Source organism: Elephantulus edwardii, unplaced genomic scaffold, assembly GCF_000299155.1.
Source record: "Elephantulus edwardii isolate Elephantulus edwardi_28Jun2011 unplaced genomic scaffold, EleEdw1.0 scaffold00176, whole genome shotgun sequence".
NCBI lineage: Eukaryota > Metazoa > Chordata > Mammalia > Macroscelidea > Macroscelididae > Elephantulus > Elephantulus edwardii.
The window spans coordinates 801,335-826,667 of NW_006399926.1; the positions used below are offsets into that span (position 1 = coordinate 801,335).

The window sequence follows — 25,333 nt, forward strand, 5'->3', positions numbered from 1 at the left end:
GCAGTCCAGGGTACATTCAATACTCATCTCCAGCACCACAGCTCAAAGGCATCAATTCTCCTTCTATCTTCCTTAGTCATTGTCCAACTCTCTGATGCATAACAAGTGATTGCAAAGACCATACCCTGTATCAGACACACCTTAGTCTCCAGAGGGACACCATTGCTCTTCAGTACCCTGAAGAGATCCCTAACAGCAGACTTTCCCATCACAATAACAACACTGTTGTTGTTGTGTGCCATTGAGTCATCTACGATTCATAGCAATCCTGTGCACAATAGCTCTGAACCCTGCTCTATCTCAAGTCAATTGTGACTCAGAGTGACAACACTTGAGCAACAGATCTGAAACCTACCGTAGCCTGCACCGTCCTCGTGATCTCTGACAGGGGCTCAAGCCCGTTGTTACAGTCCCTGTGTCCGTCCGTCTTGTTGAGTGTCTTCTGCTCTTTCTCTGACCCTCCACCTTTCCCAGCATCCCCTCCTGACAACACGCCCAAAGTGTGTGAGACAAAGTTTCACCATCCTTGCCTCTAAACAGCACCTCAGTTACACTTCTTCCAAAACAAACCTGTTTGCTCTCTTGGCAGCACATGGGAAATTCCATTCCCCAACAGCACACCTCAAAGACCTCGATTCCTCATCTGCCATCTTTATTCATTGTCCAGCTTGCAGACGTATAGAAAGCAATTGGAGATATCATGACTTGAATGAATGGCAAATAGCTTGGTCATTTGTTCAGGGTTCTAGAAGAAATACTGTAGAAAGTCTGATCAAATGTGGTCTTGGAAAGAGATAAGTAGATAGAAAAACTAGAAGAAAACGGTTCTTGTACAATCCTGAGAGTGGGTGCTTCCTTAAATCTTGTACCCTTGGCACCTCACGTGGCTCCCTCTAATCCCAGCCCTGGTGGATGCACTTAGAGATGTGTAAGCCAAGGATGCCAACCATAAGGTGGCCAAGCCATCCAGTCCTGTGGACGTCAGCCAACTTCTCTCTTTAGTCATAGGTCACCCCATTATGATAAGCACAGGGGACTTAATAGCAAGTCTCACCAAGGCTGAGTGTTACAGCTGAGTAACATGCCCATCCATGGTAGAAGCTGATGCTGAACTCTGCAGATAACACTATTCCTCAATGGAAAGAGAAAAAAAACAAACCCAAAAACAAACCAGTCATGCATGTGGAATTCTTTCTCGGCCTCAAACTCCAAGTAAATAAAATAAGAAATTTGGAAAAGACATTTTAGATACCTGTCCGTCTTGATGGTCTCATTTCCAGCTCCTAGGCTGGAACCAACTAGTGGTTGCTGTGAAGCTGAACACTGTGACACTGATGTGTCAAATGCGATAATGGTTACTCATGGTGGACAGTGTTTGGTGGAGCTCCCCGATTCAAACAAGCTTGGAAGCAAGAGTGGCATCCACTTCCAAAATAGCTTGCTTCCAGAAACTCTATGAACTTGGAGAAACAATGACAGTTACACAAGTGTTCAGGTCTTTTGTTAAAAGGGTCTCTAGTCATCTACGACTCAACAACACTTAACAAAAACAAACAAGGCTGGAACCAAAATTAAAGCAAGCATTTTTTTTAAATTTAATTTAATTTTATTTTTTTGGTGCATGTACCATCAAATCAAATCTGACTGGTACAGGAGGAAATTGTCCCTCCTTCTCCGGCAGAGCATCTGGTGGATTCAAACCATGTACCTTTGGGATTGCAGTACAGCTTCATGCCACTAGGCCACCAGAGCTCCCCTTAAAGCAAGCATTTTTAAGGAACAGACGAGGATGCAGGTAGCTCAGAAGGCAAGGTCTTTGGGGTGATGGGGGTGCATGGCAAAGCTAGCAGTGAAAGATGGGAGATGTCACCACAGAGCTGGCAGAGGAGGACAAGCAGCTGATCACCCACAGCATGTGACCGGCCCTGACCCTTCCTGTTGTATAAACAGCTCCTGGAAGTCCCAAGGCCCAGCCTCTGCTCCAGCCGCACTGTACACCCTATCCCCTGCAGTCGTCCCATGCACCAGGCCATTGCATTCTTCCAGACATTTGCACATACTGTCCATTGACTAGAAATATCTTCCCCACCTTCTTGAACTCTTCTCATCCTCCACAGTCCAGCTCATTCTCCCCTTTGAATATCTCAGCACCCTCCACAAGAGTGCATCACATAAACGTGTGCTCATATGGACAAGCACACACACATATACACACACACTCCAGGCTGAACTATTGAATTGTCATTGTTGTTGTATATTGTCAAGTCCGAACCGACTCATAGCAGGTTGTCAGAGGCAATAAAGAGCAGAAAAGTAGACTGCCCATTTTTCTCCCCTGGAGCAGCTGGTGGATTTGAACCATGTGCTTTGGGTTAGCATCGCAAGTCCTTATCATTGAGACACCAAAGCTTCCTTCAGGCTGAGTCAGGCTTGAATGTGGGCTTCTGTGGTGAAATAAGTTATGGCCTTTTTCCTTATTTGTCTGGAAAAAGTAAAGACAAGACAATAACTTGAGAGATCCCCCCGCCCGGACTAAGGAATTATTCCAGTTGCCTTTTTTATTGTTGCTCTGGTGTGGTGGAGAAGCTTGATTCTTTAGTCCAGGGAAGAAGGCAGTCACTGTTAGAAGAACATGTCAATTATTACACAAGTCGATGGAAATTTCAAGAGGATTTATCGGTTAGACCAGTGAGGTGACTGGTTAGTTATTTTGCAAAGAGGGAGCATATGATTCAATCTGCTAGAACTGAGCCACTTATTATATAAACAGCCATCCCACAGAGGCAAAGGAAGACCTCACTGCCATCAAGAAGAAAAGCTCTGAGTGGAGCATGTCCTCTGGACCCAAGGTTCCTCTGCTGAGAACCCCCTAGATCTGGAACACAAAGAAAGCTGTAAGCCTGGGGGGGTGGGCAGTGAGGGACAGCAGCAGAACCAAGAAACTGGTGGCACAAGATGTTATGGTAGGCTTCCTGGCCCACTGTGCAAAAGAGGTGAGCACCCTTGGGCAGGAAGCTTATTGGTGAAGTGGATGCCTCTGGACTCCAACTAACTCAGGAGGGTTAAAGGAGCCGTAACACTTGCAAAGCAGAGCAGAGGTTAAGAGAAAGCCTCACAGCTGAGAGGGAGCATGACTAGCAGACAGAAGTGCCTGCTTGTTTGCCCAAAGGAGCTGAGAGAGCTGCCCTGAGCTGAAGAAAGGAGGTTTTCCTACATGTGTTCTGATGCTGATGTTAGGTTGTTGCCTGTTGATTCTGATCCAATGTTACTTCCTTAATAAGCCGTATATCTGTAGGAATCATCTGTGAATTGTGTATGGCCACTGTGATAAGTCATCACACTCAGCAAATCAGCAGAGTGCTGTGGGGAGAACAGCTGGTGTCAGAATCAGTAAAAAAGGTGGGAGAATGCAGACATATGTCTGATCCCCACCTCAAAGGAATCAGTTTGGGGCTGATGTTGATGCTGATGTTCCATGTCCTACAAAGTTGCTATGAGTCGGAATTGACTCCATGGCTTATTAAGCTGGGTTTTGGTTTTTCCCTATATAGTGAAAGGAAATTCCCCTTCCTTTTCTTCAGAAGTGCCTAGCTTTGCCCTAACCGATCTCCATTATCTGCCTGAGAGTGGAAACCAGGCCTCAATCTCCCTACCCCCTTGTCTCACGGCTTGTATATGGCCCCAGAAAGTCCTTCCAGAACCTGGCCACATCCTTCCTTGTTTCAGCCCAGCCTCTCCCCTCCCCGTGCACACTCAGAGCACAATTCCTAGTATGAATCTTGAGTCCTGAGCTGATTCTTTTAAGGTTAACACCCTCATTCCCAATGTTCAAAACAGATACGAAGACAGAGTAAGACATTTTCCAGAGACAGAGAAAGGAGGCAGGGCATCCTACCCCAGGGTGAGGGAGTGGAGAAAGGGAGAGATGGAGGTCAGATAGCAGTGAGGACTTCTCAACACCCAAACACAGTGGCACAAATATCCGCTACCAGAACTCCACCACCACCTTCAGCTGGCTGGCTTCCGGGGAGGGACAACCGTCTTACGACTTTCCATGACGTGAGTTCTCTGCTGGAGCTAAGTGTGGCTGTGGGTGAAGCAGTACTTCCTGCCCCCAGGGGCCGGGGGAAGGGGAAAGATGAGTTGCTGAGTGTGCACACCTTTCCAGAACACAGACACACACCCTGCTCTGGGGGCTTCTTCTTAGACTGTCCCCATGGAGCTCCCCTGGGCTCAGATATGTCCCCAAGGTAAGTGGCAAGTGTACAAATGTGGGGGGTGGGGACATTAGGACTCCCTCCATCACCCCTGTGGTCTCCCTTGGGCTTCAGTGAGGGCTCCTCACTCCAAGCCAGTGGTGGCAAGGCTGACAGGTAGGATGCCTAGTATCCCTGCTCCCTCTGGGGCTTCATGTTCACACCCCTGAGGACAAAAGCGACAGGTTTTCTCAGTGCTTCTTACAGAGGGTAGAAGCTGGGAAAAGGAGAGGGACTCAAATGGGGGAGAACCGTGGAATAGAAGGAACTTGTGGGCTTTCAGAAAAACAGCTTGGTTCTCAGGCTTTTCCTCCTGACACTCAGCTCACCTGACGACTCCTTCCCACCCCAATAGGTCAGTCCCTCAAGTATCCTTGATCCTGAGAAATCCTCCCCAACCCTGAGAAATCCCCCTGCTGTTTTCCTGCATTTTGCCTGGTCCCTTGTCAGGGGATGCAGGGCTCTGGAGACTGGGCAGCAGGGTGGAGGAAACCCCTCACTGAGAAACCCTGGCTCCTCTTTCTATGGACAGGGAGTCGCCAAGCCCCCAGCCCAAACTTCAACGCCCTCCTGCCCATGGACGTGACCCACAGGAGGGGCCAGGGCCTGGACCCGATGCTGCGGCCCAGATGCCAGGTCCTGGTAGCTGAGGAGACCCAGCCCAGCCCCAGGGTTCTGGCTGTGAAAGCTTTGGTGAGTGAGAACTTGGGGAGATGCAGGCCCCTCACCTGCTCACGGGGGCAAGCTTGCAGACTGACAATGAGAAGACAGAGCAGAAGGGATATGGAGCGGTGAACAGGGCTAGGGGAGCTGAGGGAGGGAGAGAAGGGAATAGTTCCTTCACTGCTAAGTGGCCCCTGGTTCCTACACTGCTCCTCTGGGCCTGGAACGCTCAGGCTGAATCCGCAGGTTACTAGGTCACAGTGCATTTAGTCCAGTGCAATTCTGTCAGTGGCTTTCATTTGCCATATGCATCCCAGGACCCCATCACAGTTCTCCTCACTCCCCTAAGCCACCTGGTGTTGAGTCAGTGTTAACTCCTGGCAACCTCGTGTGTGTCAGATGACCTCTGCGCCTTTATGGACCCTCGTAGGCTCTGTTATCCTACAGCCCTCATATTTCCATAGCGTTTTCAATGACTTGGTTTTTTGGACATAGATTACCAAGCCTTTCTTCTCAGGTGCCCCTGGTGAGCTTGAACTTGCAACCTGTCAGTTAGTAGCTGAGTTTAATCACTATTTGTATCTCCCAGGACTCCCCTCAGTCATTAGAAAATCCTTTGTTGGACTCAGCTTCAATTCCTCCTACTATCAGAGGACAACGTCTCCCTCAGCCTACAATGGGGGTCACCTGCATCATGTCCCTTCACCCCCCAGGGACTGACCTTCAGTCCATTTGGAAGGCCTTGTTGCCTGTCTTGACCCATGTAAGCACAGTTTAACAGCTCACTGCTATTAGGATTCAAGGCCCTGATAGTGCAAAAGGAAGTGAAAGGAGAGTCTCTGAAACCAGGGCTTCGAATCCATTCAAAGCAGTTCAGTCATGGCTGGGGCAGCTAAACTAGGACAGACCAGAATTTATAAAACGCGGGTGCTACCCGACGAAAAATTCCAAGTGGAAGACCTAGAATGGGAGACTGGGAAGAGGTGTAGCGAGCCCTTTTCAGATTAGATTCCCGGCGGGGCTGTGGAGATCAACACACGTTCAAAGCGGCCTGGGGCTGCCATCTTTGAGTCACACACACGCATTTCCAACTTTGCTAGCCAAACGATTTGATAGTGTGTGTTACCAAATCTAAGAACAAGAGTAAATTTCCAGCAGGGCTTCAAATAGCAATTTTTCCTGTTCTGTTATCATTCCAGTACACCCACAGTTTACAAATTCTAATCTGTTCCAGTTTCACTTTCTGGGTTTCACTTAGTCTTCCATGACTGAATCGAGAAGAACCTGTTTGAAGCCCTGCTGGAAAACAAAACACCTCAAGCTGAAGACAAGATTAAATTAAATCCTGGGAAGGACTTTCAGGGCAACAACATCCTAAAATAGGCAGCCAGTCTGAGGGGCTTCCTCCCCATAGCCAGGGAGCTGGTTACGAGGATGAGAAGATGGTGGCTGATTGGAGTCAGGGCAAGGCCTGAATCGTGGCACCTTTTCCTCGGTCTGTTCCCCTATCAGGTGTTTCCCCAGGCCCAGGGGGCCGCCTCCAGTCCAGAGGGTATTGGGAAGGCTGAGGAGGTGCCTGGCGAAGGAAGCCTGACCTTGCAGGCTGAGACTCGGATTTGGTTCCAGAAAACCCAGGCCCACTGTATCCTGCAGCGCGGGGCAGCCCCTGCCTGGTTCCATGGCTTCATCACCCGGAGGTGAGTCACACGCAGAGGAGGAAGCAGGTCTGGGGAGAACAAGGTCCCTCATCAACTCAGGGCAGGCTGGCTGAGGTTTCAACTTCCAGCTCCTAGCCATTCACTCTCCTAGTGGAGGACACTGGAGAGACTCCACCCAGTTCACCTGCCTGTGTGTCTTGGTTTCCCCTCGGGAGGGCCATCGTTCCCCTGTCTTCAAGGCCTTCATATTTTCCATCTCCCTTACTCCATCTTTGCCTCTAGCTTCTTCCAGCCCTCCCCTTTTCCTTCCTGCTGTCTCCCTGCCTTTTTCCTTCTTCCTCTACCTTCTAAACGGCACTGATCGTGTATCTCTGGGTTCACTTCAGCTCACTTGGGACCAGTGAAATCTAGAAGTCTAATTGCAGCCCCAGCCGCAGCAGCCTCCCCTTCAGTGGATAGGATGCAGGGCTGGGTGGACAAGCAAGCGAACTCTTGTATCCTGAGGGCCACCCGGGCAACTGGCAAGGACAGCCTCAGTCCCTGCAGCACCTCTGAAACAGATGCCTAATGCATAATCTTCTCTTCTCATAACCCCACAGGCACTTTTCTGGCCACTTGAGCACACTGGGTTGGGGGATAGGCCCTCAGGAGCTCCAGGGAGCAGGGGACCGTTCTGGAGAGTCAGAACTGGGTTCTCCATCATCCCTCCATTATCCATAGGGAGGCTGAGAGACTGCTAGAGAGCAAGCCTCAGGGATGCTACCTGGTGAGGTTCAGCGAGAGCGCTGTGACCTTCGTGCTGACCTACAGGTGAAGGGGGGTCCTTGGAGGCGGGGATTTAGATTGACTGACGTGTGGTGGGCGTGGCCCCATGCCGTCCAGCTGGAGGGGGGAGTCTGCTCTCAGCCCTGGCCCCGCTGAGGGCGGGAGACCCGGGGCCGTGGGGACGCGGGAGGTGGGAGGTGTGGGGAAGGAGAGCTTAGCAGGCACAGCACGAGCTGGTGGACCTGGGTGGGGAGGAGACACGGGTCTGATCCCAAACCGCCCCCTCCAGAAGCCGGACTTGCTGCAGGCACTTTCTGCTGGCTCAGCTGGAGGACGGGCGCCACGTGGTGCTGGGCGAGGACAGCGCTCACAGGCGGCTGCAGGACCTGCTGCGACACTACACAGCGTGCCCGCTCAACCCCTACGGGGAAAAGCTCACCGAGCCCTGCTCCCGCCAGGTACGCCCCCGACTCCGCACCCGAACCCCAGACCCCAGGGACTCAGGCCAGCTCTCCTTTCAGGCCTGAGGACCGTGATACTGGGCGTCTTCTCTGCCAGCAGAAGGCCTAGCCAAGCCTCTCTAACCCAGACATCCCTGTGGGAAGTTCTCTGAGGAAGATAAGTGGAAGGGAGGGCTCCTTGTGAACTCTGTTCACTTGGGACTTGGTGTCAGGACGTGTCTCCCTGCGGTTCTGAGGGGCTTCCAGGTGCCGGGCATTGTCCTGGGTGCAGAGACCTAGTCATAAAAACAAGTCACCGTCACTGATTCACTTCCTACTCACTGGGATGCTAAAAGACACCTGCACCATAGGGATGACATGGCAAGCAACCTTTATGAAAGCAGATCGGTGCCTTTCTCCCACACAGCAGCTGCTGGGTTTGTACCACTGACCTTTTAGTTAGCAACTGAGCGCTTTAGCCACAATACCGCCATCCGTGCCCTCACAGTGCTTACATTCAAGTAAATAAGTGATAGACATATAAACATTTGTCCGGAAATTATGGAGGTGGTGCTATTTTACATTAAGGAAGGGCCACTCCAGTAAGGGGAGGCCTGAATAAAGTAAGGGAACGAGCCAGAGACAAAGAGGGAGGAAGTGTTTAAGGGAGCTGGAATAAGTTAGCTCTCAAGTAGGAGGATGTTTGACGACTACTAAGAGCAGTATGGAGGCTGGTGGTCCAGAGCTGCGCGGCCGACTCAGGGGCACGTGGTTGGAATCTTGTAGGCCCTGCAGGAGAAAGATGAGCAGTCTCTTCCCATTGATTTACTGCCTCTGAAAACCCAATGGAGGGTCAGCCGTGGGTCGGTTCCGATTCAACAGCACATAACAAGAGCAGTGGGAAAACCAGCTGAGTGATTACAGAGGAGACAAAGGAGATGAGATTAAAGAGGTAGTAGGAAGGGATTCTTTTAGAGATTTACAGTTTTAACCTAAATGACATTAAATGGCAGAGTACTGAAAAGCAACAATGTCAGTCTAGAGACTAAGGTATGCCTGATCTAAGCCATAGTCTTTGCAATTACTTGCTATGCATCAGAGAGCTGAACAGTGACTTAGGATGACAGAAGAAGAATCAATGTCTTTGAATTGTGGTGATGGAGGAGTCTTGAACATTCCATGGACCACCAAGAAAACAAATAGGTCTGTCTTGGAGAGAGTGAAACCAAATTTCTCCTTGGAGGCCAGGATTTTGAAATTCCATCTCATATACTTTGGGCATGTGGCCAAGAGGGACAGATTCTTGGAGAAAGACATCATGCTGTGAAGAAGAGTGGAGGGACAGTGCAGGAGAGGAAGATCCCAGATGAGATGGATTGATACAGTCAGTAACTGGGACAATGGAGGATGGTGTTTTGGAATTAGTGAGACTGGCTCAGGACAGGGCAGGGTTCAGAGCTTCTGTACAAAGGGTGTGGGTCACAAGCAACTCGACGGCATAGAACAATAACATGAAATGGCAAACTAAGAAATGACATTCCCTTAAAAGTTTAGAAGGAGAAGGTGTGACCAGCTAGCGGATACTAAATTTAATTTTAGGTTAAATGATGGCTTGGACCAGAATGATAGTTGCTGTTGTTGTTCATTGCCATCAAGTTGAAACTGACTCATAGCTGACCCTCTAGTGGGTTTTCAGAGACTGTAAATCACCATAAAGACACCATCAATCTTTCTCCCTAGAAGCAGTTAGTAGATTTGAACTACCTGCCTTTGAGTTGGCAGGGCAACTTCTTATCACTAGGCCACCAGAGCTGCAGAGGTGGAATACTGTATCTGTTATGAAGGTGAAGCTGACACATTTTTTCAGGGAAGAGTGAAGAGTGAAAGGATGGAGTGCTATTCACTGAGATGAGGACAGTTATAGGAGGAGCAAGTCTTCAGGGAGGAGAGATAAGTTCTATTTGCCCAGTTCGAGATGCCCATCAGTCTCCAAATGAAGATGTCACATGTTATGTGCCGTCAAGTTGCCTCTGGCTTATAAAGACCCTATGTACAGCAGCTCTGAACCCTGCCGTGTCCTGAGCCAGTCTCACTGACTCCCATATACCTACCCTCCCCCCCCCCCACTGACCTACTTACTCTATCAATCCATCTCATCCTGGGCCTTCCTCTCCTGTGTTGTTCCTTCACCCTTCGGAGCATGAAGTCCTTCTCCAAGGACTAGTCCCTCCTGGCCACATACCCAACGTATGTGAGACAGAGATTCAAAATCCTAGCCTCCAAGGAGAAACTTGGTTTCACCCCCTCCAAGAAAGACCTATTTATTTTCTTAGCAGTCCATAGTATAAGTTCAAGATTCTTCTCCAGCACCACAACTCAAAGGCATCAGTTCTTATAGGCCCCTGGAATATACAAGTCTGGAGCTTATGACAGAGATCTGGCTGGAGAGAAACAGCTGAGCATTAGTGCCATGCTGATAGGAGGTGAAAACCATACACGAAGTGAATGGAGATAGTGAAGAAATGAAGACTAAGTCTTCAGAATTTTCAAGTTTTCAGAAATGAGGGAAATTTACAAAATGAAAAATGCATCCAGAGAGAGGAGAAAAACAGGAGAGTATGATGTCCCAGAAGTCAAGTGAAGAAAATGAGTCAAAGAGGGGGAGGCAATGGGTCAGGAATTGACCACTGGATTTAGCAAAGAAGTCACTGGAGATCTTGACATGAACAGTTTCATGGAGCTTGACCACGGCCCCTTCAAGAAATGAAAACAGTGCCTATGGTCAACTCTTGTGGAATTTTATGAGGAATCGGTAGGGACTTGATGCTTGGTAAAATAGTAACTCTTAGTATGTGTACCATCAGGTCAGAAACAATCCATAGTCAGGGAGCTCTGGTGGCGACCTGCTCACAAGAAGCTGCACTGCAATCCCAAAGGCTCATGGTTCAAATCCTCCAGATGCCCCCCTGGAGAACGAGAGGCAGTCTCCTCCTGTGCCAGTCAGATCCAATTTAACAATATACAACAAGAAAAGGAAGGGAGCGGGGAAGAAAGAAAGAAAGAAACAACCCACAGTTGACCTTTCAGAGGGTTTTCAGAGGCAGAAAATCGCATGGGAGGAGACTGCCTATTATTCTCCTGCAGAGCAGCTGGTAGGCTCAAACTATGTACCTTTGCATTAGCAGTACAATTTCTTACCACTAAGCCACCAGAGTTTCCTATTGTAGAGTGTCAGCAATAAAGAAGAGGAGAGCAACCACTGTGAGCATGATGCAGAACTAGACAGTATTTCATTCTGTTGGGTGTAGGGTCGCACCTAACAACAAGAGATTCCCAAGCAGCAGGAACTGAGCACAAGAAAGTGTAGGGGTGAGAAGGTGACAGCAGAGAACTAGAGGCAGAAGAGTGGGAAGTCGGAGGCCCCGTGGACTCAGCCATGCAGAGTCATGTAACTCAAGCTATCAGGAGGCTGGAGTTTATTGTGGGGGCAGCAGGAGGATCCTGAAGCATTCATTGTTAGTGGTGTTTTAGACAATTACTCTGTCCACTGAGTGAGAAATGCGCTAGAGGGCCAAAAGGGAAAGCAAGGGAGCAGATGGGAGATTCGAACTGGAGTGGCTGCTATGGGCATAATAAAGAGTGGACACATGTAAAAGGATACTTAGGCAGCAGAAGGAACAAGGCTTGTATCTGATTAGACATGGGGTGGGAAAGAGAGTCAAATGTGTCAAAGTCAATGCCAAAGATGCTGTTTTTAGCAGAAGGGCATAGATGCTACTAACTTTTTATTCATAAAGACAATGTTAGGAAGCTCTTTCTGGTGGCCTAGGGACAAGAAGCTGCACTGCAATCCCGAAGGTGCACGGTTCGAATCCACCAGATGCTCTGCTGGAAAGGGAGGGGCAATCTCCTCCTGTGCCAGTTGGATCTGATTCGATGGTACACAACAAGAAAAAAACAAAAGAAGATTTCAATAAGACAATGTTACAAGAAAGAAGAGAATTTGGACAGAAAAAGAATTCTGATTTGACCCCTAGAAGGGCCTGTACACTTCCAAATAAAGACACACATTTGGTTTATTGCCGGAGAATGAGGAAAGCTCAGTGACTTTAGCTAAGCCTTATGATCTCTATTTACCCGAAGCAGAGGGCATGTGGTGAGGATGAAACCAGGGCCAAACGCAGGCCTAAAAGCACACATACCTACTGTGGAAAGTAACTTAAGGCTCCCTCGGGCTTGTCATTCTGCCTTTTAAAAATTTTACTAATATCTCCGTAAATTATGCTTCTTAAAGGATCTCAGGGAAGGCCCCTAGCAGCATGAAGGGTCTACACAGACTTAGATTTATGTGGGGCAAGTGAGGTTCAGTACGCCATTAAAACAGGGAAGCCAGGCTCGCACATGCTGTCCTATCCTGCGCCATCCTCACATTTCCTGACACAGAGCCCATTGCAGCAGTCACCATGTCAATCCACCTAGTTGAGGGTCTTCCTCTCCTTTGCCAGCCCTCCACCCTTCCCAGCATCATGTCCCTCTCCAAGAAACAGCCCCTCTTAGTAATGCCTATAAAGTATGTGAGGTGAAGCCTCATCATTCTTGCCTCCAAAGAGCATTCCAGATGCACCTTCCCCAAGATATACCTGTTCATTCTCTTGGCCTTCGATGAGACTTTCAGTGCTCTTCTCCAGCACAAGAGCTCAAAGGCATCAATCCTTCTTTCATCCTCTTTCACTGTCCAGCTCGCAGGTGCATACTTGTTGCATTTTTACAGGCACAGGCACAAGTGGAGCTACCCCCACCAACCACTGTGCCCTAACCTCTTCCCCCTACCATCCTCCCTTCTAACCCAGGGGACCCAGCCCAGGCCAAAGTTCTATGCCTCCCCTCCCCTCATCCTCCACTTGAACCAAGTCATTTGTCCTCTGGAGCACCTGTCCCAGTAATCCATCCCCAGGCATAAAATCCCTCAGGCCTCCTTCTTTCCCAGCAGACTCCTGAGCCCGCAGGACTTTGCTTGAGAACTGAAGAAACAGACTCTGGAAGCAAACTCCAGGACCCAGGTCGCCAATATAGTGCAATCCGCAAACAGGGACAAGCCCCTACCCCGCTGCAGAAAGAGGGGGCCCAGGAGTCCAAGGAGGTACTGGGAAGGAGAGGCTGAGGGAGGGGGCGGGGATTGAGGCACAGGCAAGGTGAGGACAAGAGGCAACAGAGGCTTCGAGGGCAAAGCCTGAAGGAGCAGGAGGTTCAAACTGGGGTTTAGGCCCCGACTCGGCTGTTCTAACCTGTTTCTCCTTCCCGGCCTCGCCGTTCTCGCCCAGGCCTCCCAGCCGCCCAGGCCTAAGCTCCCCATTCCAGCCAAACCTCAGCTGTCCCCCGAAGTCACTGCAAACTCGGCTCCGCGCCCGCGCCCGGCCCCGCCCCCGAAGCCCTCCAATCCCATCTACCATGAGCCAGACGAGCCCATCGCCTTCTACGCCATGGGCCGGGGCAGCCCTGGGGAGGCCCCGAGCAACATCTACGCGGAGGTGGCGGTGCCCCCCGAGCGTGAGGAGCCGCGGTCCACCTGGAGGCACCAGGTCCTACGGAAATGCCGCTCCAGGCCTAACCTAAGGAGCCAGGTAAATAGGGGTGCGAGATAAAGTTCCTGAAAACCAGATTGGCTCCACCCACTTCGTTCTTGCAGGTCTGAACCTGGGTCGGTACTTTTCCCTCTGCCTTAATGGCCTCCTAAAGATGAAGAGGGCTTAGAGTCCCAGCATTTTCTCAGTGAGAACTCATGAACTCAGTGAGGGAACATCTGCTCTTCAGCCTCCTCAGCACACTCCCCTCCCTTCGTGCACACTCCTCCTCACCAGTTCCCACGCCTACGTCTTCTCATTAATCTGCTCAAATCTTACCTCATGTCGTCATGCATAAGGCACATCCCCCCCCCCTCCCCAGCACACACACGTCCATGACCTCTGTCTCTGCCACATCTCGCTCTCCTGCGACCCTCCTCAGCTCTTCTTCTCTCTCCTGGAGTTCTTTCCACGGTCTGGACAGCCCACTGGTGCCCCACAGCCCCTCAAATTCAACACAGCCAACCCTGCTTCCCTCTCCCCCCTAGAACTTCTCCCTCCCATGTTCATAGCCGGAATGGTAACATTTCAGCTTCCCAGCATTCCAAACAGGCATCCTGGGGGCTCCCTCTATGTCCTCTCTTTTCATCCCCCCCCCATAAGCCAGTAATTCTTCCTGCGTCTCCTAAGTATATGTCTCCTTTTCCCAATTTAGTCTCTCACCAAGACTTTCCCAGAAACTTCTAAATTGGCCTCTACCAGTCTTGTGACTTCTGATCACCAGGGCTCCCAAGAGGAGTCTAGACACCTGCTTTCAGCCTAGAGATCAAAGTCGGTTGAAACCTCAAAGTCTTAACCCTAAAGGTTGTTGTTAGGTTAAGGTACTGTCAAGTCAACTATGACTCACAGCAACCCTAAGAACAATGAATCTGAACCTTGCCTGGCAGTCTTCACGTCAGTTCATCTTATTGAGGGTCCTCTTCCCTTTTGCTCACATCTTCTACCCTTTCAAGCATGATGTCCTTTACCAAGGACTGACCCCTCCTGATCCCCAAAGTTTGTGAGATGAACTTTCACCGTCTTTGCCTCTAAAGCCAGGGGTGGAAGGTGTGAGCTAGGGTTTGTCTTTCTCTCTCCAGAATCCAGGTGGTCCGCAGTTGCATTCTGAGGACTTTGTAACTGGACAAGGCCCTGCCCTTCCTCACCAGCCCCGACCGCCCTGGGTACACACTCTCCCTCCCAACTTGTCTAGACAGGTGCTCCAGGACCAGGGACAGGCATGGCTTCCCTTGGGACCTCCTCAGTAACTGGTGAGTCTGAGCTGGGGGAAGATAAATGGAATTTATCAAGTCCAGAGACCTTCACACATTCTGGGGTGTCCTTGTCAGGAAATGTGGATGGAACAAAAACCACAGATGATCAAAATTGTAAAGGACCTCAGCCATCATCTGTTACAAGGATGGCAAAGAGGTGTCACCTTGTATGCCAACTTCCATCCATTGGTCATGGCTGCCTAGAGCACTGCATTGAAAAGATGTGTAGGTCATATCTGAACTCAGCAGAAAAGAGCACAGTGATTGATTAGTGATGTCTGCCATGGATGAGGGAAAGAGGAAGGGCAGCAGCACAATAGTTAGTCCCTATTGGTCAAGTTCCTTGCTTTACAGGTAAGGAAATAAAGCCCAGAGTTGGCTCAGTCAGTGCTAAAGACTAGACCTCATGCTTCCTGATTTCCCTGTTTAATGCTTTGTACCTTCTTCACAGAAACATCAGAGATAACCTCAGCTAGAAAATCTGACAGCTTTTCAGAGCTGCTGCATGGGAGCTTGGATGCTGGGTCCTCTCGTTTGGATCCTGGTCTTAGCCTTGTCCCTCTGGAGGCCAGCGGAGCAGAGTGAAGTCCACTTCCTCATGGGAACACACCAACTGATTACCTCCCGAGTCTCCAGGGAATCCAATGGCCCAGTACTTGGCAATCCACTAAGATGGTGAGGAACTGAGCTCAGAGGGCTTTGCTGGCTCCTGCTGCCCTTGTTCTCCTCCTGGAGTCTAATTTCCTTGGCCCTCTGAGCCTTTGAGACTGGGCTCTGGTCCAATGCTGCTGTTGTCTGAGGAATGGTTTGGTGAGAACAGATGTTAGAACTTGTTTGTTGATCCTTGTCTGGCTAATAAATCATCACCAACCACCTTCCCCCACAGGGAGCCACGTCCTCCAGCCTCCTTCTGTCTCTGTCTGGCTCACTCACTTTCATGCTGCGGAAGGCAAGGAGTTGAACTGCCACTGCACTTGGGGGAGAGGGGCCTTGGGAGAAAAGGATGAGGGTCAGATCACAGGTCTATGAACTAGGGGCAGAAACACTAAGACATAGAGGTCACTGTGCAGAGCGTTCCGTCACTAGCTGGGGTGGGCTGGGCAGAGGGAGAGGCAGTCTTGCTGGTAGAGGGGGTAAGAAGGTGGTCCCATGCCTCTGTGAACACAGGACCAGGGAGGGTAATAGTGCTATTTGCTGTGTGTAAGCAGCTACTCCAGGACTCTCGTTTGTTCAGCCTCATGGGCTCAAGCCCACCAGTTTAGTTAGGACGCCATTCTTTCTTTGTTCTGTCCTGTGAGAAGTCCCCTTCTCAGCCCAGATCCCTTCACAGCCAGCCTCCGGCTCCAGCGCAAGACTCCACACTCCAACACACCTGGAAGAATTTGTCCTCTGACTGGATGCTATCTGAGCCAGGGCTGTTTGCTCCTGGGTAGTTCCCAGGACAGAGGGTTCCCCTCTCAAGGTGCTCAGGCCTGGGTACCATCCCTGTACTGTAATGTGTGCGCTCATTTCTACGAGTTCAGTCCAGCCGTCAGTGCCTGTCAAGGTCCCTCACTGCCAGCAGAGCCCTGTGCCCTGCCTGAGGCACAGGAATTCTTTAGACCCTTCTCTGGAGCCATATTCCATAAGCCTGGGCGCTGCCACACCTCACTCCCCACCCCCAGCCCAGCCTAAGTGCCAGCTCTAGTGACTAGCAAATTCCCCTCCTTTTCCACTCCAGTGCTAATCAGCTTAAGGAGAGAGAGGTTTGCTGAGTCAACAGAGTTGAGGTTCTACTTCCTTCTGTCTGTAAGTCTAAACTCCCTCCCGAGCAAGAATGTAGGGAAGGAGCTAGAAGGGAGGGGAGGAATGGCAGATGGCTCTACCCAAACCAGGGAGGAGACTCACAGTACACGGAAGGTCTCAAAGTGGGCTCAGCGTCACCCATGGTTGATTCAGGAGCAAGCAGGGTACAGAGAAAAGGGAGAGATATACTGTTGAGGAAGAGACAGAAGCCAGAAAATAGAGGGTTTTACTGAGACTGAGATACGACAGAATGGGTAAGGGAACTGGAGAGTCTGAAATTCCCACAGTGACTCACTTGGTGTCCCTGAGGACTGCAGGCAGTGAGGGCCCGAGCAGGGTCACCCTTCCCTCCCCTCAGGGGTGCTGCACAGCTTGGGTGGACACACCAAAAGGGTGGTGGGAGAATGCAGGTGCTAGGTTATCCAAAGTGCCCTGAGATACTGGGGTGACACTGTGCTAACTAGCTGTGCAAACTGGTCTTTTCCCGTACTGTTCCCCACAATCCTTATGGACGCACTGCCTTCTTAAACACACTCATCTGAGCAGAGAAGATAATGCAAGTATAGGACTTTAAACGTGAAGGCTGGAACTAGAAGGCACTCTAGAGACCCTGACTTGGTGTCTTGGACGAACCAGAGGCAACAAGTTGAGAGGAAGGAAGTGGAGGCAGAGCCAGGCCCAGAGTCTAGATCTTGTTTTAATCTAAGGCCTTTCCTTTTACCGTGGAGTCCTGAGAGGTCCCAGGCCAGCCCAGAAGTTGCAGAGCCCCCACTTCCCTCACAGCCACGGGCACCTTGATACCATCCTGCTGCTGACGTCATTCCCCGTGGGGCCCACTGAGACCAAAGATGTGAGTGATTATGCTGAGTGGGTTATTCATTCCCAGCTAGAGGCCACTTATGCCAGGAGCTGGAAGACATCGTCGACTGAGTTTCCTCATGGTCATTCCACCTTCTCCCCCTCGGCCCCAGCCAGCTCAGCAGTGAAAGGACTGCATCTCCTCTCCCCTCAGCAGAGCACATGGAAGGCCTTGTGGTCAGCCTCAGGATGTTATCCCACAGCAAGCCCAGCTTTTTCCCCAGTTCCAGCCTCTTCGGCACCATGTCTGGCTGCAGTGACATTTGGTTTTTTCCTGCTCAGCTGATAACGTAGACCATGCCACCCAGGACGGTGACCTGTAACTGGCTCAGGGATAGGAAGGTGTGATTCCAAAGCACATCACTCCCAAGGCCAGTAATCATCAAGACCTCTACCCTGAAGTATTTTTACTAGTGCAAGAACTTTTGTGTCCATTCAGTAGAAGCTGAGATTAAAAAACCCACTGTTACTGAATCAAACTAGTGACTCCATAGGACAGAGTATAGCCACATGCTCACCTGGCCAGTTTGTAGCTGAGCACTTAACCACTGCACCACCAGGGCTCCTTTAAAGCCCAGGGCTGCATGCAAAGAACAGACAGGTGCAGGCAACAAAATGCCCAAGCATCCTGACCACTCCTCCCAGGCTCCACAGAACTGTGGTCATTTTCTCAGAGAAATGTCTTCTTAAAACAGTTCAACATCCTACCTAGTTTAAGACCTGATTGGGACGCCTCCCCAGGGGCTGGAGGCTTAGGAGCAGGAAGTGAAAACATCCTAATTAAGTCTGCTTTACCACTTCTGCAGTTTGTAGGTCTGATCCATGTGGACCGTAGCTTCCTGAGCTCTGCTTAGTGCAGCCTGCATAGCCAAGCTTTGCACTCCTCTGTCTCACATCTACCAGTGCAGTAAAAATCCATTCCTAGGGAGTGGTGGTGGCCTACTGGCAAGAAGCTGCACTGTAATCCCAGAGGTTTGCAGTTCAAATCCACCAGATGCTCTGCTGAAGACGGAGGGGCAATCTTCTCCTGTACCAGTCAGATCTGATTTCACAATACACACACAAAATATAATAATAAAAAATTTTTTTAAAAAATCCATTCCTGACCAAAGCCTTCATTCATTCCTCCTCTGCTGCTTGACTGTTGGTCAGCAGACCAATTCTAGATTCTAGCCAAAGACCTTTCCTTTTGTCTTATCATTCCTTCACCTGTCTTTTCTCTAGTTATCAGAAATTGAGGTCGCCACCTCCAGAAAACTGAAAAACAAAATTCCAGCCCCACTGCCATCAACTCAATTCTAACTCACACGACAGTACAGAGCAGACCCACCCCATCTTTTCTCTCCTGACCTTTCACCTAACCACTGCACCACCAGTGATATCCTTCTCCAGAAGGATGTCCATTCTCCAGTCTATTTATCTTGACCAGGAAACTCCAAGCACCAAATAAAATGTCATCTTTGGTGTGACCAAGAGTCACTTAAGATTACAACAGAGAAACAAAGGAAATGGGAGGCAAGAGGACCCTCGGATATTTAACCTGATTCTTTTCCAGAAAACAACAAGATTGATTTGTCTCTCACCATCCAGCTATATCGTGATGCAGCCCCCACAATAAAGAGTACCTAATTGACTCGTAAGGGGGTAGTAACTTAGGGAGAAGGGCTCCATGTGTAACATACTGGATCTGAAAAACTCTCTGGCACTAGGAACCGGCTCCACCCTCTATCTCAGCTGAGAAGCAGGTGTCCCTGTGTGTGGTGCAGGGTGGTCAGGGTGCTCCTTGCTCCTGACTGGCTGGATGCACCGATTTGAGCAACTACAGCCCGAGTGTCCCTGTGGGATGCAGGAGCCCTGTCTGGCTCCAACCCGAAGTAGGTCAGATTTCAGATAAGCGGGTGGTTTTCCTGTAAGTGATGAAACTCTTCTCTGTACTTAATGAGAAACAGACTCCTTGACTTACACACACACACACACACACACACACACACACACACACCCCAAAAGAGGATGAGATTCCTCACTTCTGTACCTTTTTTCCCCATCCCTAAACCCCACCACAAACCTCCCTCTGGACTTAGCTTTGTCACCAGGGGTGCAAAACATGAATTCTTCCCAGAGTCTCCTGGTCAGAAACCTCCAACAACTGCCTTGAGTACAGGACTACACTCAGTCAATACTCTGCCTGGCATCCAAAGTCACACTTCTTTACAGCATCCTCCTTTGTTTCAGCCCTCTTCCTCCACAGAACGACTGCAGTGAAACCTACTGGAATCCTGGTACTTTTAACAACCTAGTTCAGTACTGAGTTTGCAGTACAATCAGCGTGCTGTGCTGTTCAGCATCCTACGCATCCCTATCTTGTCCCAAGGAGAAATCATACCACCTAGCTTGTCACCTGTGGCCATCATGGTGTCTGGTGTCCTGTAGTTGTGGAGTCCACAGGCTTCGCCATTTCTTTTCCTAACTACCCACCTAACCTGTCTGTCCTTCCCAGCAAAAAGCTAGGAACCCAGAAGTCTCCAAGACCCATCTAGCTCTCTTGCAAAGCCTCTGCACTAGTCCAAGCCAATGATTACCAGTGAGAATCTGAATCATCTTTCATTGCTGCCAAGTTAGAACATCATTGTAACTGGCCCTCCAGCAAGTTCTCAGAAGGTACCAATTGCACAGGAGATTGTCCATCGTTCTTCTGCGGAGAAACTGCCAGAGAGCAGCCACTTTTGAGTTAACACTGCCACTCCCTGCAGACGCCGCCACCACAGCTCCCTGCATCATTTTTAGGGACACATATTATACCACTGTACCTCCTGCTGGACTTAATCTTCTATCTAATAGTCATGTAACCGAAGACCCTCTCTGTTGCTCCCTCAGCCTTCACACACCCGAGAGCAGTAACAGTCTCCTTACTGAGATCACAGACCCCTGATGAAATCACTCCACTCTACCCAAAATTCTGTATTCAATTCTAAGGTCTTGAGTGGCCGCAAACCTCAGCTTAGAATGAAAGTAATCAGAGGCAACTCAGGATGGTTTGGAGGGTGCTTTACACAAGGTAAAAACTGAGATCCAGGGACAGGATAACAAAACAAAAAGGGTCCAGAATGGCGAAAGGGGTAAGGGGAGGTGATGTCTGTCAGACTGAATGTTTTATTTCATCAGACATCCTTGGCTTGAAAGAAAAAAGATGGAAAAGAAGGAGGGCTTCAATATGTTATCACACCCAAGAGGGAGCAAGACTCCCATCCAAGAATCTGCAGCCCCTTCTGAGGCATCACTCGTGAGTCTGTGCTAGCTCCTAGCTCCTAGACATAAAGGAGCTGAGTTTTCTAATTTTTGTTAAGAAAAAAAATCTATCAAATATGTTCATTCTCGCAGAGGCGAGGGCTGGGTCCTCAGGGAAAGAGATCCTGGGCTGAGAGCAGCTGGGGTCCCAGAGACAAAGCTGGGGGGCCAGGCCCACTGGGCTGGCAGGAGATCCTGGAGCAATCCATTCATGAGTCCTAGAATCCGTATTTGGCTTGGGTCTGCCGGCGACTGAGCTTGTTCTCAGACCAGGTGTTCTTCAGTTCCAGCTCCCGCTCCTTAGCCTGTGGCAAGGAAGAATGCAAAGGGATTCAAATAGGGATTCTAGAAGACATTTCCCTCTCACCTCTGTAAACTTCTCAATTTAAGGAATTTCTCCACCATTGCATGAATTACCTAAAAGACTTACTCTCTCACCTTAGTAGAAAGGAAGACCTCAGAAGAATAAAGAAAATTGTCTTTCTCTGCTAAATTAAAACCAAACACTCAAGTGACAGATTAGCTGCCTTGGATACCTGACCAATAGAACGAGAAGGTCAAAACTGGATGTGTGCCAAGAGTAGTTTAGGCCAGAAATGCATTTTTGCTGTGGTGCTGAATATAATGTATGTTGTAGCTAAAACATTCACACCACTTTAAAACAACAACTGAAGCTGTGAAAATGTGGCTGAGGTACTAAAATAATGACTTCCTTTTCTGAACCTAACAACTCTTGGCTACATCCTAGAAACATAAAAATAATATCCACCCACTCACACAAAAGTGATCTGAAGCCTGCTCATTTCCCCAGCGAAAAGGAATTAAGAGTGAAGATGTTTTTTTTTTTAAAAAAATCTAACCTTAATCCCCCCTCCTTTACAAACTGAAAGATAGGGTAAAAATACACCTTCCCAGGAAGGAAGGTGCAGATCTCACATGGACAATAAAAGCAAGATTTGCCACTGATATTTCCAAAAACATACACTCCCTAGGGAAGGGCCCATATCATCTTCACATCTGTATCATTCACTGCAGTTAATACAGTTAGTATCAAAATGATGTCTGTTCAAATGATTGAGTATCTAAAAAGTGCTGAGTTATAATTCCAAAAGGCATTTTTAGATCATCTACACTTTTAAATTATGTGTTGCTGTTCTCTGCTATTAATGTGGAGAACATAAAACCAACTTCCCATTAGATACTTATCTTACAATAATTTGGGGAGCCAACCTTTTTTTTGGGGGGGTTGTTGTTGTGTGTACCATCGAATTGGATCCAATTGGCACAGGAGGAGACTGCCCCTCTTTCTCAAGCGGAGCATCTGGTGGATTCAAACTGTGTGTCTTCGGGATTGCAATGCAGTGTGTTGCCACTAGGCCAATAAACTTTTTTTTTCCTTCTCATTACTAGATACACTTTGCTGAGAAAATGATGTGACTAAGACCAAGGTGGGTGACTTTTACTCCGCGGCCCGAGGGCCAGTCTTTCATTGTTTTTGTTCAGACATTCCTCTAGGTTATATAGCCCTGGTGTACAAGTTGCCTTCCCACGGTCACTTGTGGTTGCTGTGAGGCTGAACGCTGTGACACGGATGTGTCAAATGCATTAATGGTTGGCTACCCAATGCGGACAGAGAGTGGGGTGGAGCTCCCCGACTAAAACAAGCGTGGAAGGAGGAGTGGCATCCACTTCCATAACAGCTTGCCTCTGGAAACCCTATGAACTTGGAGAGAGGATGAAAGGCACCCAAGCGTCGAGGACTCTCCTTCATAGGGTCATTATGAGTCGCCTGCGACTCAACGGCACTTAACAACAACAACAACAGATACACTTTGGACAGGTTATCAGGAGGGGTCAGTCCCTGGAGAAGAAGCAGCAGCTTAGTAGAGTCAGTGAAAAGAAGAAAAACTCTAAATAAGATGCACTAACACTGGCTCCAACAATGAACTTGAAGTTAGCAATGACTGTGAGGATGGTGCAGCGTTTTCCTCTGTTGGACACAGGCTCATTATGAGCAGAAAGTGACTTAATGATAACAGCCACATTAAACCCACTACTTAAAAGGCCCTTATGATGAACTATTTCAGTCTCTTAAGTTGTGCTTATTTAAATATAAAAAGTTTTGATTTAGTTTCTTTCTAAGCACCAGTATCATTTCAGCAAGACTAAAGTGGAGCCAGATAATCCTGAAGGATACATCTCCCCCTAGTGGCCACACGGAGAACCCACTTGCTGGTCCCTGGCCTTCTAGCCCCATTCCCAGACCTTCTAACAGTCAGGTTTACAGGGGTCCTGCCTGATGAGGGGTGGATTGCCCCCAGCCTTCTCACCTGGTGAATCAAATACGTGATTTGGTGCTTCCTCCGCTGCTGGCCTGTCGGCTGTTCACCTTTCTTCTGCAAAAGAAAACACAATCACTAACTCACAAAAAGAAATGCCCAGAGACTGAGAAACCAACTACAGAAATCCTGGGGGAGAAAAATCAGCTTTGAATTGTATTTATGTCTATATACTTACAAAACGGTTATTTTTATTAAAGCCATTATGCAAGAACACCCAAGCACAGAATACTTGCCTGAAATAGCCTGCTAATATCTCCATTAGACTGGAAATGCTTTGAGGTCAGGATTGTGTCTCCTGTTCTTTAGTAACCACCTCCCCCAGCACCAAGCACAGTGGACACTTGATGCCGGTCTTATCGCCGACAGTTAGTCACAACGAGCCTAAGTGTCTGGGCACAGGCGGTCTTCCCCTTCCCTCCAGACGCTTTCACAGCCCCCCATACCTATCTCCTCCTTAAACTTTCATCTTTCTCCCAGAAGAGCCAGATGTCTAGCATGCCTCCAACCTAGTGCTTACCAAGCTCTCCCCATTAATTACCTTTCGCTGAAACCGCTCCTCCCCTGATTCTAGGAAGTGCCAGCGGCTTCCCCAGAATTAGAATCTTCATGACCATTCCACCTTTCTCCAATCTTCCAGCCTCCACCCATAACAGCATGGAACCCCTAACCCAACTCTGAATGCAAATGATTTACTGTTAAAGTCTACACGGGGCGGCCTTGCTTTCTGTGGTTTCTCTGTCCTCGGCCAAAGTGTCAGACTAGAAGCTTCTAGTTAGCCCCACCCAACTCCCACCACTCCTCTCTGGAGTCTCCTCAGCACTTATGTAATCAATTTGCACTAGAATCATTTACACTCAAATCCCTTTAAATCACTTTCCTAGCTACACTATAAACTCCTTGAGGATGGGAGCTATATCTATTTTTGTTGTTCTTCTCACTCCTCAAATCTAGCTCAATACAATAAGATGATGGACTGAAAACCTGGAGTAAGAAAAACAGCAAATTCTACCTCTGCTGTTACTTAATGTCATTTAATGTGGTAGTTAAAGATGACATATATAAAACATCCAGCTCCATCCCTGGTCCACAGTGAGCACTAACAATAGTAGCTATTACTATGTGAAAATGCTTCTCAACCCACAGATAGTAGAGCGTGCTCTCCTAAGTGGTTTTTCCAGTAAACAGGGATGGATCTATGCTGATCTAACCACAATCCTGTGCTCTGCCCTGTATGACCGCCAGCATTCAGTGAGAACAAATGGCTGGGCAAGGTTGGCCATCTGTGGCCACAGAACAAAGCAAAGCAAATGGGGAGGAAACAGGGCCCAAGTCCTTGACCTTGGCCTCACTGGTGCTGGGCTCGAATCCAGGGCTTATCCACATTTTTCCCCGTGGCAGGCTCACAAAAGTTCACATTTGCTGTACTCAGCTACCAGGTGAAGAGATGTTCATCACACTGATTGAAGAAAACTAGCACAGGGAAGGTAAGAGCATGGTAAGGGAAATGTAAGGAATAAAAGCACTTGCCAAGACCACAGGTTGTCGATAATAAATAATAGAGGGAAAGGAGAGAGGTGAGGTGGCGTGCTCAGACCCCAGCACTTCTGTGGCCACACCTCTAAGAGGTGCTCAGCCAGGTCCCAGCTTACCAGCAGGAGAGAGGGCAGAGCAGCTGTGGTTTTCTAGCTAATCAAAAGAAGCCACCACAACATAGAGACCTTGCCAACTGCAGGTTGAGAAACTGTTCCGATTTGGTCTCAGCAGCCACACTACAACATCCAAATAGGGAGCACTCAAAGTTCTGACACCATCAGGAAAGGAAGAGCTGTGCATGGACACCATGTGCCATAGGCAACAGGTAGCTGCTTAATGGTGTGTCATTAACAGGGGGCTGTGAGCGCAGGGTGGGAAAGACAGGGCTTGGCTTGTGGGCCTCCTAAAATGGCCATCCGTACAACCTTCCTCCTTACTTTGCTGAATGACTTCATAGTTTTCTCTTCTGTCAAAGACTTGGTCATCCACTGCTGGGCCCCACTGAGCTGGTCATCACCTTTGATCTCCACAAAGTTGATTTCCTCCCTTCCTCGATTCCTCTTGCCTTGTAGTCGCTTAAACTGGAAAATAAAAAGTTAAAAAAGAGTAGGAGTAGACCTGAGAGAGGGAGTCAGTCCCATGTCCCTAAAGATCTGGTGCTGGCATTTATAGAATGATTTTGTGACCCACCAGGCCCAGTGTGTCTTCTGTTCCCCTCTGTGTAGTGTGTCCTTTCACCCTGTCCTCCACCAAGTACCCCACCTCTCTTGATGCCAAACAAAGGCCATTCTTCTCACCAGGCCTACTAGACCTCAGGTAAGGGAAGGAATAGAGACAGAGAACCACTGATAGAAATTTGCACTTAAATGAAGTA

The 25,333-nt window shown here is 49.0% G+C and overlaps 2 protein-coding genes across 2 annotated transcripts in view; one reads left to right on the forward strand and one right to left on the reverse strand.

Moving 5' to 3' along the window:
- The first annotated feature begins 4,216 nt into the window (after positions 1–4,216).
- On the forward strand, positions 4,217–14,650 carry SH2D2A (SH2 domain containing 2A). The gene is made up of 8 exons (XM_006895903.1): positions 4,217–4,250; positions 4,789–4,949; positions 6,432–6,616; positions 7,298–7,387; positions 7,632–7,800; positions 12,773–12,922; positions 13,104–13,403; positions 14,483–14,650. Exons 1-8 carry the CDS (start codon positions 4,217–4,219, stop codon positions 14,648–14,650), a joined length of 1,257 nt encoding a protein of 418 aa, XP_006895965.1.
- Positions 14,651–20,429: 5,779 nt separating this feature from the next.
- Positions 20,430–25,333, reverse strand: part of PRCC (papillary renal cell carcinoma (translocation-associated)) — a 33,507-nt gene continuing 28,603 nt past the window's right edge. Inside the window, exons 5-7 of the mRNA XM_006895744.1 lie at positions 24,897–25,040; positions 22,915–22,980; positions 20,430–20,889 (exon numbers count right to left, since the gene is read on the reverse strand). Coding sequence (XP_006895806.1) covers positions 20,803–20,889; positions 22,915–22,980; positions 24,897–25,040 — 297 coding nt within the window. The 3' untranslated portion in view covers positions 20,430–20,802. The remainder of the gene's footprint in view (positions 20,890–22,914; positions 22,981–24,896; positions 25,041–25,333) is intronic.